General features: G+C 56.2%; 3 protein-coding genes across 3 annotated transcripts; 1 reads left to right on the forward strand and 2 right to left on the reverse strand.

Moving 5' to 3' along the window:
- Positions 1-4,374: 4,374 nt before the first annotated feature.
- Positions 4,375-7,038, forward strand: D7B24_005986 (uncharacterized protein; the record flags this gene model as incomplete). The annotated part of the gene is made up of 3 exons (XM_028640129.1): positions 4,375-4,383; positions 4,447-4,659; positions 4,720-7,038. The coding sequence occupies 3 exons, from the start codon at positions 4,375-4,377 to the stop codon at positions 7,036-7,038; spliced, it is 2,541 nt and encodes an 846-aa protein (XP_028498993.1).
- A 960-nt stretch (positions 7,039-7,998) lies between these two features.
- D7B24_005987 (uncharacterized protein) lies at positions 7,999-9,048 on the reverse strand (the record flags this gene model as incomplete). The annotated part of the gene is made up of 2 exons (XM_028640130.1): positions 7,999-8,714; positions 8,853-9,048. 2 exons carry the CDS (start codon positions 9,046-9,048, stop codon positions 7,999-8,001), a joined length of 912 nt encoding a protein of 303 aa, XP_028498994.1.
- An 803-nt stretch (positions 9,049-9,851) lies between these two features.
- D7B24_005988 (uncharacterized protein) lies at positions 9,852-10,847 on the reverse strand (the record flags this gene model as incomplete). The annotated part of the gene is made up of 1 exon (XM_028640131.1): positions 9,852-10,847. One exon carries the CDS (start codon positions 10,845-10,847, stop codon positions 9,852-9,854), a length of 996 nt encoding a protein of 331 aa, XP_028498995.1.
- Positions 10,848-14,538: the final 3,691 nt, after the last annotated feature.

Here is a 14,538-nt window from a genome sequence, read left to right on the forward strand (position 1 = left end):
AGACGGATATTCGCGTGCCCCCCCCCCCTAAAGAAAAGATGCGGGGTAAGATGGTTATCAGCAGAGAGACATCTGACAGGGATTCCTCATCCGGCACACCTTGCCAGTGGACGCCCTTAGTCTATCTTATCTATGGGCATATTCACGTCTTGTCTCTCTCTATCCTGGGCAAGTGACCAGGTGTGGCGCAAGCACTGTACGCCATACGGCACGGTCGCGCACGACAGAGACCGAGCGATGGAGAGACAGTTACACAACACGCGGAGCAACCATGAGGTGGGCGTCGAGGGATCTCTGTGTCTCGGGCATGTCTCTGCTTCGTCTGCGTGGACCCGCTGCAAGCACCTTGGGGCGGTTTTGACCCAGCGAAGTCGGCCTGCAGTCTTCCATAATCTTTCCCTTGCTCTTGTAACGCCTCCAAAACCTCCACCTCGTCATCAGCACGCCGTGTATGGCTGTCGTGCGGCCGTGTCCCTGACCGAGGTGGCTGGGCAGGGGGCGCTGTGGTTCAGTTCAGAGACACCGAAACTTGCTTCTGCTTCGTCCGCGCAGCGCGCGCCGCCGACAGCACCACATGACGAGCAAAAGGCACCATAGAGGACCGAGAGACGAGGTGAGAGAACAGGCCACACGGTACGGTGAAGACGCGCGCACGCGCGCGCCCGTTGCACGAGGTCATGTGCCCGCCCGCCCGACCGCTCGACCGCCTACCGACACTGCTCCACCCGGCTCCTTACAGCAGAGACGAAGAGTCACGTTGGCGGAAGTCGCCTTCCTCGGTCGGATTGCGGTCGGCGTGGTCTGTCGGGAGTTTGGCATTGGGCAGCGAAACATAGGCTTGGAAAGGGGGCCCGCTTGGCCTTCCACCCCGCCCCCCCCCTGCCCCGTGGCCCATGATGTAGAGAGAAAGAGACTGAGAGAGACGATGTCTCTCGGTATTTCCTGCTGCCGCTGCCCCCATCAACCTCTCGCGTCTGATGGCCGGCGATGATGTGATATGCGCAGCTGAACGTAAGGCGAGGGGGCTAGCGCCTCGAGGGTTCCAGCTTGCGTGGAGCCAGGTCCAAAACTGTGAACGAGTGAGGAGAGAAGAGATGGGAGGGGGGGACCCCTCTTCATTCCTCACACGCTTGAACACTGAAGCTAAGAACAGGCCCTGAAGCTACGGGCCGACCGGGTGCAGAGTAGCACGAACGTTGACCACCCCTCCTTTAGCACCCGAGATAAGATGGCGGGAACGGGAAACGACGGCGGAACTTTGAGTCCCCCCTTCCTATTGTTGCTCCATTGTTGAGTGGGTTGTTCTCCGGGGATGTGTGCTTGCTGAGCTTCGGACCGTCCCTGAGTCGGAGGTCTTGGTCGGTGGAAGTTGGATACTCGAGCAAAAGAGCATCATCACGCTGTCATTGGTCTCTGGGGTCCCCTGGCGTTGATGAGGGCCTCGCCTTGCGCTTGGTCGTTTTCTCCGAGGAGAGGAGGGGGGGGGGGCTGGCATCGGGCACTGGCGGCGAGGCGAGGCGAGGCGAGTGGCTGGTGAGAGGAAGGCGTGTGTAGTCAGGAAAGGGGGTGTGGGTGAAGAAAAGAATGGCATAGGGAAGACACTGCACAGTGCTGTACTAAAAGTAGGGTAAGGTGCCTAGGTGGGTAGGTAGCTACATAAGGTAGGTCGAGAGGGGAAGAGGCGGGAGGAGGGGCAGAACTCAGTTGACGATGGAGGAGTGGGTCGCCGTAGACTGGGCTGGCTCCTCTTTCCGTGCACGCCAAAAAGACAAGGGGTGTGTGATCAAAACGACGACAGTTCCTCGTTGGCCGACCAGGGAGGAGGGGTGTTCCAGGAGTGGATATCGCATTATTGTTTCCCATCTTTGGCTTCCCGTGTTTCCGTCGCCTGGATGGCCGAGTGACAGAAAGAGAGGGAGATATCGCTTGTTCGCAGATCGGGCTGGGCATGACATGACTCCAGTCGACTTCATCTCAAAAAGACAGAGACAAGAGAGACACACACACACAGAGAGAGAGAGAGAGAGAGGCATTTATTTGGTCTATTCTGGTTCAATTGTATTTATCCGTAAATCTAGCGCTGCTATGATTCACAGTCGAACTAGCACGGTCGGCATTGCCATCGTTCTCTCCTTTGTACGCAAACAGACTGGTGGGCTGCTTGTTCGCTGGTTCCCATCTCGGCAGGGGCCCCGGGTATCGCCCGCTCGACGCTGGGCGCCATGCCACGCACCTTGGCTGGCCGGTTTTGTTCAAGCGTTGGGCGCCGGTGTGTAGCAAAAGCCGTGCAGCCATATGCCAGTCGCGTGGGTGCAGAGGCTATCTGCGTTAGACTCAAGGTCTCAGGTCGCTGGCTCAACGACATGACATTGAAGAATGGGGGAGGAGAAAAGGTGGGACGGCAGGAAACATTCTCAACGTTGACATTGTGGCGTGTTTTCTTTTCCTCTGGGCCAACCTGCATCTATTGTTCTGTGCGCTCTCTGCACAGTTCATGTACCTATATGTGGGTAGGTGGGTTGAGAAGCGCGGCTACGGGTTCTAGCATCCATGCCTTGCTGCTGCAGAGAGCGGAAGGGAGGGAGGGAAGATGGCAGAGGCCATGGCAGTGGCAGATGCATGCTGGAGAATATGCTGGGCTGGAGAAGGGCACACATCCTGGTCGAGGCCGCCGAAGGGGGGGGGGGGGGGGGCCGTGGTGCTGGCGCGCCATCTTCTGCTGATGTACCTTTTTTAGCAGTCTTGGGCTAGAGAGTGCGATGGGCAAGACAAGGGCAAGTTGAGGCAGATCAGGTTGGCAGGATCAAGAAAGCTGGCAAGAGCGCTGGCGACAGAAAAAGACACAGTGAGAGGGAAGAGCGCGCGCAAAAGAGACAGAAGAGAAAGAGCTGGGCGCTTAAGACAGTCTCGAACCAATAAGAGAGTTAGCGCCCTCCAAATAGAGTCGCACTGCAGGAATTATGACCAATGAGCGGTGTGATATACCCCGTCCGACCCCGATGGAGCATCGAGCGAGCTTCGGTCCTGCATGGATGGAGGTTGCAGCTGCATCTTGTAACCAAACCGACCACCAATCAAACCCCGCGGCAGTCGCACTACCGAAGGTGGCCCAAGCTCTCGAGCTCTCCTCTCTTCCTGCCTCTCTCTCTGCCTCCGCCTCTGCCCAAGACAAACACCATGACCATCACCACCAGATGGATGCGCCCTGGCTCCTTCAACCCAACCACGGCCACTGACTCGATCCACCCCAAGGCCAGAGACATCCCGCCCGCCCTCCCCACGCTCGGCTTGGCCTGGCCTGTCCTGTCGAGGTCTTGCTGCGCGATGATGGAGGATGCCGCCGCCTGTGGCTTGCCTACCTCTTCTGCTAGTTTTCGTCCTCGCCTACCTCGGCGACCACACAGGCTCGAGCTCTCACACACACCCGCACCCGCACACCCTCGTCGGACCGCTCACAAGACATCTCCAGGGGTCTATTCTTATACCACCCTGCCAGTCTAAGCAGCAAGGTCCATGGGAGGGGCTTGTGTGGCCTGTTCCTCCCATCATCGGCATACCTGGCAGCGGTCAGTTGTTGGATTCCCTGTCAACCGACCCGGCCTCACTCTCCGATACAGTGGGCATCTTGCCTGTGACCGCCAACGCCCCCAGACCCTAGTCGACAAGTCTCTGTTGGGTTGGGCTGGCCCGGTCGTCGGCCGTGTGCGCAAGTGCACCACGGCCGAATCACGCACATCGCACCATGCATGCGCGCTGCTGCAGCACCCGACTGTGATGTCCCATGCCGATGCTCCTCGTCTCTCGCGGTACCATGCTAGGTGCTAGGTGCTCGGTGCTAGGTGCCAGGGTGCCAGGATATGCTAGGATGATGGGTTGCTGGGATGCTGGCTCACTTCTTTCGCGCTGTGCCTGTGTCTCTCTGTGCCTGTCTGTCTGTGTGTCCCTCCTTGTCGCTCGTCCATCGTCGCTCAACCACATGCCACCACCATCCATACATAACCCCTCGGTAGGCGCCCGGCGGCTATCCAAGCCCTCTCTCCCTTTTTCTCGATTTTCCTCCTTTTGCCACTCTTGCACGATTCTCCTTTTCCTCATGAGCATAAGCAAAGCGTGCAGTGCTCTCGTTCATGACCCTTCCTGCATATCGTACCTAGTGTCCTCGTTGCGAAAAGAAAAACAAACCCACCCCCAGGACCTGCAAGTGACGGCTGCTGGGCTGCGGTCACTGCCTCTTTGATACAACCTAGAAGTGCCGGCAACGGCCTGCTGACAAGAGGTTCCCTTCCCACCCCGTGCAAACTGGGCGGCCGGATACTACTCAACTCGGCGAACTACCCTCCCCCCAAAAACAAAATCACAGAACAAAACAAAATCATGAGCTTGGTAAGTTGTGCCTGAGCTCGCTCACAAAACCAGTGAGCACCACAGACTAACACGGCCACGTAGCATTACACGCAACAACACCGCGCCATGGGCGAGCGCCGGTTGCATCACTCCGAGATGCGCCAAAAAGCTAATCTGCGTGATACCTTCTTCGGCCTCAAGAGCGAGCCGCAAGACCGTCCCATCTCCGTCGCAACAGAGTTTGTCGATACGGATTGGGACGAGGAAATCATCAGTGAGGCGGAAGACAACTCACCACGCCACAGCGTTAATTCGGTATGTGCCATCTTTTGTTGAAGTCAGGGTGTCGACGCAAACCCACTAACACGGTCAAAGTCTGGTGGCCAGCCGAGTATCACTACGCTCTCTTCTTACGATGAGGTGCCAACGCCAAGGTCAAGTCAAAGTCGCGTGGGCTATCTCGAGGGGATATCGCCACAGGCCGTTGAGGGTCCTAGGGGGCCGCATCTGTTCCGCAGCTCAACGACGCATTCGTTTGAGGAGGAGGCCATCCTGACACTGTCGCCCATCACGCCAAAGACGGCGCTTCCCTTCAGTGAGAGCATGCACTTTATGATGCACGAGCCTCTCCCGACTGTCCAGTCCCTGCCAACACGACGTCGCAGCAGCCCCACTGCGCGCTTCACCACAGCCGAACTGGACTCCTCGAACCTCCTGCCCTGGACCCCCGAAATGGTCGCGCAGTCGATGCTCAATGCTGGCATAGAGTACTCGGTCGCCGAGCGATTCGTTCAGAATGACATCAACGGTGCCATTCTCATTACCCTCAAGTTCGAGGACCTGAAGGAGCTCGACATTCCCTCCTTTGGCATGCGCCACAATGTTTGGCACCAGATCCAGAACCTGCGCGACAGCCGACCGAGTTCTCCGAGGGCGCCGACACCCATTCAAGACGAGCCGAGCCGCGAGGTGAAGAGGGAGAAGCGCAGAGACGAAGGCGAAGGGCTGTTGAGGAAAAAGAGCAGTCGACGGAAGCCCAAGAAGCTGTCGCACGACGACATCATCACCCCCCTCGAGTCTGTCTCTATCGTCGGCATCGAGCAGCACATCCCCAGGCCGCACTTCTGCTCAAAGGGCGAGAACTGCTCCAAGTACCGAAAGGCACAGCGCCTGATTGATGCCTTCCGCAAAGAGCATCCCTTTGTGGACCTCGAGAGCGGTGCTGTGCTCGTCGCTGGCGATCCTGGTAACCCCATGACTGCCCGCGCCCTCGACCCTTCTGAAATCATGCGTCCCATGTCGGATGCCGTCCCCTCCGTCGTCGCGTCGTCAGACATCCTCGGCACCGGTGGTGTGCCGCCCATGCAGTACCTGCAGGAGGCTGCGTTGCGTGGTGTGCAAGCGAGAGACCCCCAGGACAACGTCAGGCAGTTCCTCGACTTCCAACAGTGCAGCGCCAACGAGGTCCCGCCGACGCCCCCCTTCGAGATTCTGGCCTCGATGAAGGCGCCAAAGGAGGGCCTACGCGCACTTCCCAAACTCGCCATCCCAGGCAAGTCACCTCTGCGGCCCGAGTCCTCAAGGGCCACGAGCGTGCCACCACCGTCAGTCCCTCAGCCAGCGCAGCAACACTCGTCGTCGTCGTCGTCGTCGTCGCAGGAGCATGCCTTCGTGCCTTATCGCATGGACAAGGCCGAACCTCTCTCTCCGGATCTGATGACACCCACCAACCCGTACCGCTTCGGTACCCCCTTCTCTGAGATGGACGTCCCCGTCACAGCCGTTCCCGTCGATCACATTGAGCGTAACGTCTCTCAGTCCGTGCCCCCTGACATGAACTACCATACCATTTCCTCCTCCAACCCACCTCCTGCACGAGCCATGACCCAATCCCGCGCCTCCGCTCGCCGTCCCTCATTCCCCGTGCTCCCGGCTCTGGACGAGAACACCGCCACCCCGGTGGTGCGCACCTCCCCCGTCCGTACCTCCCCCGTCCGCGGCTCACCACAACGGGCCTCCGTCAAGGCCCCTCCCCGCGTTGCCTACCCCTGGTCCCCCGCCACTGAAGGCCGTACTTTCGAGCAGGCCATCCCGCCCTCGGTGCCCGTCCGCGAGGCCGCCGCCGCCTCAGCGACCTCGATCGTTGAGACGCCCCTGACTGCCACGACCCTCGACAGTGGCATCTCCTACCAGGGACCCATGAAGAAGCGCAAGACGCGCATGCTCCGTCACGAGTGGAACGACGGCTACTTCACCCTCAAGGGAACGCGCCTTGCCATGCACAAGGACGCCGTGCACCTCGAGCGGGCTCTCGAATATGTTGACATTGATGACTACGCTATTGCGTGCTCGTCGCTCGCGAGCCAGAGCAAGTTGAGCGCCGCGTTCAAGCGCGTGCATCTCCACTCTGGCAGTCGCGATCTAGATAGCGTTGGTGCCTTTGCGTTTCAGCTCATCCCACAGGATAAGAATGGAAACGGCGTCACGACGAAGCTGAGGAAGAGGGAGTCGGGGTTCTCTTTCAGCGGTGCCACTGTGCCTGCTGAGGGCGTTAACGGAACCGGCAAGACGCATCACTTCGCGGTGCGCAACCGGGATGAGAGGATCGACTGGATGAGAGAGCTCATGCTTGCCAAGGCGCTGAGGCAGAAGGGACAGGGCTTTGAAGTGAGCGTTAATGGGAACATGATTTAGGTGTGAGGACGAAGGGCGATGACAGGAGGTCGGAAATTGTTGGCAAGGGTCTGCGATGACCATAAGGCCCCTGGTAAGCCCGCCGACGACGCGTCTGTTTTCTTTTGTTGCTTCTTGCTTCTTGCATTTGGTATGTTCTCGCCTCTCCTTTGGAAAAGATGTTGTTGGGGATGGGTGCTCTCGAGAGCTGAACCCCCCCTTGATTTTTGGATCTTTATTCGTTGGCATTTCCGGCGTGGCATCGTGATACCTTTTTGATTGGACGCTCCTTATGAGGGTGGTGGAGGGCGATTCTGGGTAGTTTAGTCTGCAATCAAGCATGGCTTGCGTATTGCGCATGTATAAGTGTGATGCTTGGCTCGTTCGTGACGATGTACAGAGCTGTAGTCTTACTTCGACTCACCAATCTTGACGCGGGTTCTTGAGTGGCGGCAAGGTGAGACTTGATTCCTGGACAGTCCTGTCTGGATATTGCTCATGAACTTGGACAGTAGGGACCAGATAGCATCTCATCTGATTCAAAAGTGAAGCCCGTAGTGCTCTTTCTTTCAGTGCCTGTTCGCGATCTGGGATGTTGGGGTTCTGATATCGATGGTAGCAAAAGCCAAGTGCTTCCTAGAAAGGCTTGCCTCTACCCGTGATTCTCCACATCCTGGATGACTGAATCATGGACCCGTCGGACAGCACGTCGGCATAACGTGACGCAGCTGAGAGTTGCCGCATATTTGACAACACATCACCATGCAGATGTGATCCCCATTTCAAAGCTTGCAAACAGCGGCCACCTCATCAAACATGAAAGCACTCACACGCCAGCCAGCCAAATACAGCATAGTACATCCATTTTTCTGCCTTTCTATACATTGTAATGCTATCTTACACACCCGTGTCAAAGTCCGCCTTCTCCATTTCACAGTTGATACATTGCGTATTCCTCTCCCTCTCTCGCCCGACCCGTCCTCAGACCTGGAACGCCGGACGCGGGCGAATGTTGGCCGCCTCGGCAACAACAGACCAGTCGACGGCATCCCACCAGGCCTCGGCAAAGGCGCGCTTGCCGCCGATGCCGTAGTCGCGCAGCCAGGTGTGCTCCCACGTGTTGAGGCACAGCAGGGGCACGAGGTCGAGGGAGCCGGGGGGCTTGGCACCGAGCTGGCTGGCGCGCTGGGTGCTGCGCAGGAAGCCCGACGCCGAGCCGGCGGCGCCGGCCGTGTTCATGTCGCGGCCCTGCAGGCGCCAGTGGGCGCCCGGGTAGGGGGTGCCGGCGAGGTAGGTCGTCAGGATACGGTACTCGGCGCCCGAGGGGGAGGCGCCCGCCGCGGCGGAAGAAGAGGAGGAGGAAGAGGCGGGCCCGCCGGCGGAGGAGAGGATGCCGGCGGCGGAGGGGCCCGTGGAGGCGGCGGACGAGGAGGCCTTGACGAGCCAGACGAAACCCGGGCCGAACATGGAGGCGGCCGTCAGCGTCATCTCGCGGCGCAGGGTTTCGAGGGAGGAGAAGGCGGTCGAGAGGTCGGCGGCGAGCTGCGGCGGCATGGGTTTCGGGGTCGGCGTCAGCGTCTTGAAGAAGAAGTGCGTGTTGTGGGCCATGGAGGCGTGGTTGAAGATGGGCGCTTGGTCGGGGTCGCGGGCCGTCGCGTGGATGATCTGCTTCGTGTCGCGCGTTTCGAGGTCGGTGCCTGGGGTTTCTTGTCAGCTATGATCAATCTACCTTGTCGTTCGTTGCCGTCATGGTGTGCGTGATGGGCTGGGGCCCAGCATCTCCTGGACCCATCCCTCTTCCGTGGCTCGGCAGATCCGTAAGGAGAGAGACATACCAGCCGTCAACGCGTTCAGCTTATCGAGCGTGTGCGTCATGTACTCGGTCCACGCCATCTGGAAACCGTCGGCCGACAGCACGCCGGGGACACCATTGCTGAAGTCGTGGTCGAGCTTGGGGACGCTGTGCAGAGAGCGCTGCTGCAGCTGCTGCGCGAGGCGGACGCGCGGCAATCTCACGCGTGGTCGAACCATTGTGTCTGGGTGATGTGGTGGCTGGCTTCGGCTGGTGCTTCTGCGACTGCTACTGCTCTGCTTCCCCTTGTCGTCGTCGGGATCGCGTGGTGAAGGGGGTTTCGCGATTGAACTTTTTTCGGTGTCTCCAATTGGCGGCCTGACGGGTGAGTCCAGGTCCAACAGCCTCCGTCTCCACAGGGGCCCTGCTTATCGCTCTGCTTATCGTATCACGTGATCTTCGGTCCTCATCGTGTCTTGGGGTTTGGGGTCGTGATGAGCTTGGAGAGCTGGTTCTGGGAATTCCATCAATATTCATCGTGCGAAGATCTTGAAGAGGTGCCGCAGATACCGGAAATGGAAACATAGTTTTCAAATACATTCATATTCGTTACCCATGCTATTTACTTATTTTATTATTTCGGATACTCTAAAATACTATGCATTCTCGATCATGCTGCTTAAGCTACCATTTCTTCAAATGGCATGCTTACCATAGTTGTCTAGGTTAACCTACCTTGACTAGGTAGGTAGGTACTCAGGAAACCAGCCCATGTGGCTATCTCCGTCTCCCCTCATTCGGCTTCCTGCCCACGCACACTGCTTTGCATTTTCAGCCTTCAAAGGCCGTAGACTGGAGGTCCTCTACCTCCGACACACTGTTCGTCGGCTGACAAGGCTGCGAGACCTGATCAAGCCGAACTGAGAAAGTTGCCTAGGAAAAAGCCAAGAGCACGAGCCGCAGTTTTTATGGCTGTGATCAAAATCGAAAAACATCGACCTCAAATTGCGAGCATATTCCTGCTATATGTTGTTACATGGCCTTAGGGATTTCCCCTCCCATGCTCTTGGCCTTGTTTCTCTTTACTTCTCTGCTTCGTCAGCCGTCGGCGATCTCGAATCGCAACCTTCCACTCCATCACTATCTTGTACACAATGAGACCCCCAAGCGCAATGAGAAGCCCACACGCCACGACAATCGATGCCACGCTGAACCCGACCGCGGCATCCGCCCATCGCCGGCTCCTCACCGCGGCGCCCTCCTCGCTCGCTGTGAAGATGACCTGCATGCCGCTCAAGACCACCGACACGACTCCCATGGCAAACAGAATGGGAACATAGAACCGCGCAAAGTACGGCCCGTATTGGTAGTCCACCCGCTGAAAGTGCGACCTGCCGAGCAGAAACGGCGCGTAAAAGTTGAGGCGCGTGAGGCGGATCTCACCGTACTGATACCGCTCCGAGACCTCACGGTCCTCGATGCTATTCAACCCCCCCGTGAAAGCGCAGAAATGCTCCCACGTCACATGTTCTGGTATCAGGGCGAGACTCGGGTCTTTGGCGATGCGAAAGTCGGTCTCGTAGCGGATCAGATGATAGTACGTCCGGATGAACCCCAGCGCCGCGCGCTGGACCCGAACGCCCCGCTTGTCGGTGCCGTCTTTGGCGCAAATGTGATCGCGCCAGAAACCGTAGTCTCCGAGGTAGCGCGGGAGCGGCTTGACGAAGATTCGGTCGTGGATCCAGACTAAGTGGAGCTTCGGGTCTTCCGTGACGACGATCGTCCGGCGCTTGACCGCTTGCCGGTGTAGTGGGGAGATGTTTTGGCTGTTTTGTCTCGACATCCACCACAGCTTGTCTGCGATTTGGTCGAGGTCGTCATTGCAAAACTCCTGGGTCAGGAAGTCCAAGACTCTAGACCGGTCATCCAAACTAACCCGAGGATATCCAGGGACCTGCTTGGCCCCCTCACTTTCCTCCTCCACAGCCGGCTTCAACTGGTGTGACTTGTCGAAAGGAGGCCTTTGAGTTCGCAACATGATTCACGCCAAGATGCCGAGTTTCTCAAGCTTGCAGCACACAAGTGCCAGCCTGATGATGTAGGGTCAGGCTGAGGCATGCCTTGACACGTGATGCGTTGGTTGCCTTCAGGCGGGGGCTCTTGAGGGCTGGCGGCTATTGGGTTGCAGCCGTATGTCGCTCGTGTCTGTCCCTCCATCCTTTCTTGACTGATCCTTTCTTGACTGAAATCGCCACATACTTCCAAGACAGTTTGATCTTTTGGCGCGTTAGATTGTCCGACGAAGACTGTGTACCTATTTCTCCAAGCCTCGCTTCTCTGTCCATCGCCCGCAAGCTCGCAAGCTGATAAAAAGACCAGTTGGTCTTTTCTGCCAGGACGCCATCGTTGACATTCAACATGGCGGAGGATTCTGCGCGCACACCCAGCAGACGAGGGGTTTCCCCCGTCGTCGCGGAAAAGTCAACCACCACTCTCACCTTGCGCATAGATGTCGAATCAAGCGCAACCGATCAACTGAATGTGGCAGAGAAACGAGCGGAAATGACGAAAAGCTTGAAGGATATTCTCAATAACGACGAACTGCTCAAGACAACTGTCAACGAGTCAAGCCTTCGCGTAGGGTCACTGGTACCCCTGGACGTCGGTATTGAATGTGCCACAGTCGCATTCGAAACATCGTTGTCTTCGAAAGACCTTGCATCCAATCTCACCCGAGCAGGAGCAAACAGCGACCCTTCGTATTATTATTCTCATGACTTTCATGGGATAACTCCTCTGTATGCACATTCAACGGATGCCAAAGTCGAGTAACCATGCCCCCGCCCCCGATTTCAAATTGCAACGCTAATTTATTGCACGAAGTGTCATTGCAGTACCGGGCCTCAACAGCCATGCGTTCGGCTCCTGGAAAGCCGCCAATACTAATAAAATTTGGCTACGCGATTTCCTGCCCATCGACCAACCCAGCATCCGTGTCCTGATCTACGGTTACAATACCAAACTGCAAGGAAGCACGTCAAAGCAGACTCTTCAAGACCTGGGCCGTGCCCTGCTGGAAGAGGTGGTGGCTTTTCGCCTCCGGGACAAGGTACTTCGAGATAACAGCATCGCCTCTCAAAAAGTTATGATGAGATTTAGCTAACTCGGCCTAGACGAGTCATCGCCCCATCATCTTTATAGGCCACAGCCTGGGCGGTCTGCTGATCAAGGAAATGCTTATCCGTGCTGTCCGTCATCGCTCTAATGACGAGACCGATATAGCCAAATTATGCTGCGGCCTCATGTTCTTTGGGGTGCCAAATCAAGGCCTGAGGAACGAGTCGTTGGTTTCCATTGTAAAGGAGCAGCCTAATGCAGCTCTCATTCACGACTTGCTGGTTGGTCCGCACAATGAGCCGTCTTCATACCTAACGAGGATCTCAGAAATATTTGCAGAGAGCTGTCAGAGTAGATATCGGGTAATCTGCTTCTTCGAGCTTGAGCTTTCAGACACATTGCAGGTTCGACCACGGTTGATCCAACTTCCATGGACAGTATATTGATGTCAAGCTACAGATCGATGAGAACGGAGTCCCGCGCAAAACAGGCGCACAATGCTTGCTTGTGACGAAAGACTCTGCTACAAGCACTGGGCTGGTCGCTGCGGCGGATCAAGACATCGTCGCACTCAGTGCAGACCACTCACGGCTGGTCAAATTCGATTCTCGCATTCGGGGGAGTTATCCGATCGTGTGCAGGTACATCGCTGAACTCATGGCACAAGCTGTGGGCAAGGTACCGCCAGAACTTGACAGAACTAGTAAATCATGCCACCCACAAAAAGCACTGGATGACAGGACTAACTATACAGCATAGCCTCAAGATATATACCACAGGTTTCGCTGCCATTAAACCAGAGCTGCCTCCGGGCATTGGCTTTTTTGGGCATGGAAACTCGACAGCTCGATATCAAGAGGGCAACCGAACACACGTGCGAATGGCTTCGTGACCATGCAGTGTTTCAAAAATGGATGCATCTCCACCGGGGTCTGATGTGGATCGCTGGTCATCCAGGCTCAGGCAAATCGACACTGATGAAGCATGCCCGCAGCTTAGCCCACGAAACCAAAGAAATACTTGGAGAGAATACTCTCACAATATCGTTTTACTTTCATAATCGCGGAGGTAGTCTTCAGAAACAGTTACTTGGCCTGTTTCGATCCATTCTTCACCAAGTTCTTCACCTTGTCCCTGCAGCACTCCCCGAACTACCCGCTTATTACGAACGTCAAACACAAATCGTGGGAGAGGAGGGCAAGAAATGGGAGTGGAATATGAATCAACTACAAGACTTCTTCAAGTTGGCCGTCACGAGAATTCTATCGACCCACCCACTTCATCTGTTCATTGACGCTGTTGATGAAGCTGGCGAGCTAGCAGCTGTTGATTTGACAGCCTACATATCGGACCTTGTCTCCAACCTGCCAAGTGACGGACACAGGTTGAGCGTTTGCTGCTCATGTCGCTACTACCCCAATGCCATCCCAGAGTGTGATATGAAGATACATCTACAAAGAGAGAACAGAGACGACATCATTACATTCGTCCAGCATCGTCTGTCAACACTATCCGACCATCACCTAGAAGATCTCGTGTCCACGAGGGCCAACGGGAGCTTCATGTGGGCAAGGCTTGCTTCAGAGCAAGCACTGGAACTTAATCGCCAAGGAGAAACGTTGCGAAAGATCTACGCTGAGATTGAGCGACTACCGTCCGAGCTGTCCGAATTATACCGCGAAATCATTCTGGCCGCAAAGAATTACCAAAACACATTGAAGCTCCTGCAATGGACTTGTTTCTCCATAGAACCTCTGACAATCCAGGAGCTACAGTGGGCATTGGCTTTAGAAGTCCGCACAGACTGGTCAATGCAACAATGTCAGGAGTCAGAAAACTTCGTTCCTCTTCACAAACTTCGTCAGCGGATAAATGCGCTTAGCTGCGGGCTCATCGAGCTGTTGGATTATGGAGACCGACAAAAAGCGAGGCAAGTCGCCCAATTCATTCACCAGACAGCCAAAGACTTCGTCCTCGATTATGGTATATTACTTCTCAGCGCTACAAGTCGGTCGCTACAGAGCGCGAAGGCTTCCTCGCATTGTATGATGGCCGAATGCTGCCTTCAATATCTCACCGCAGTAATCTTTCGTGATGATATAGATGATCTTTGTTTGGTAACAGAAAATGCGGCAGCTGCGGAGGTCAGGGCAAGACTGATGGCGATGTTCCCATTGCTACCATACGCTACTCGGTCAATCCTCTACCATCTGAGATATGGCCAGGAGGTAGCAGGTTATGCTCAGAATATTGTGGATATTCTGCAACGGCCAGACCCTAGCTTTTGGAAAGTATACATCGAACTAATACTATTGTGGGAATTCGGACAAGCAAAGTTTCGGTCCCTGGAGCATGACGCGGGACCAGTGCACGTGGCATCAGCCTGCGGTCTGACGGAATTATTATCTCGCCTTCTCGTCAATGTCAGCTTATCGACTGTGGACCATGCATCGAAAGTTCGCACGCCACTCTCCCTGGCAGCTGAATTTGGGCACGCAGATGTGGTTCGAATACTCTTAGCGACTGGTGAGACCAAAGTCAATGCGGTTTTACAACATCAATGGACCGCAGCGCACTGGGCTGCTAAATACGGCCATGAGAATGTAATGAAG

Source organism: Verticillium nonalfalfae (assembly GCF_003724135.2).
Source record: "Verticillium nonalfalfae strain VnAa140/NRRL 66861 chromosome Unknown scaffold_4, whole genome shotgun sequence".
Taxonomy (NCBI): domain Eukaryota; kingdom Fungi; phylum Ascomycota; class Sordariomycetes; order Glomerellales; family Plectosphaerellaceae; genus Verticillium; species Verticillium nonalfalfae.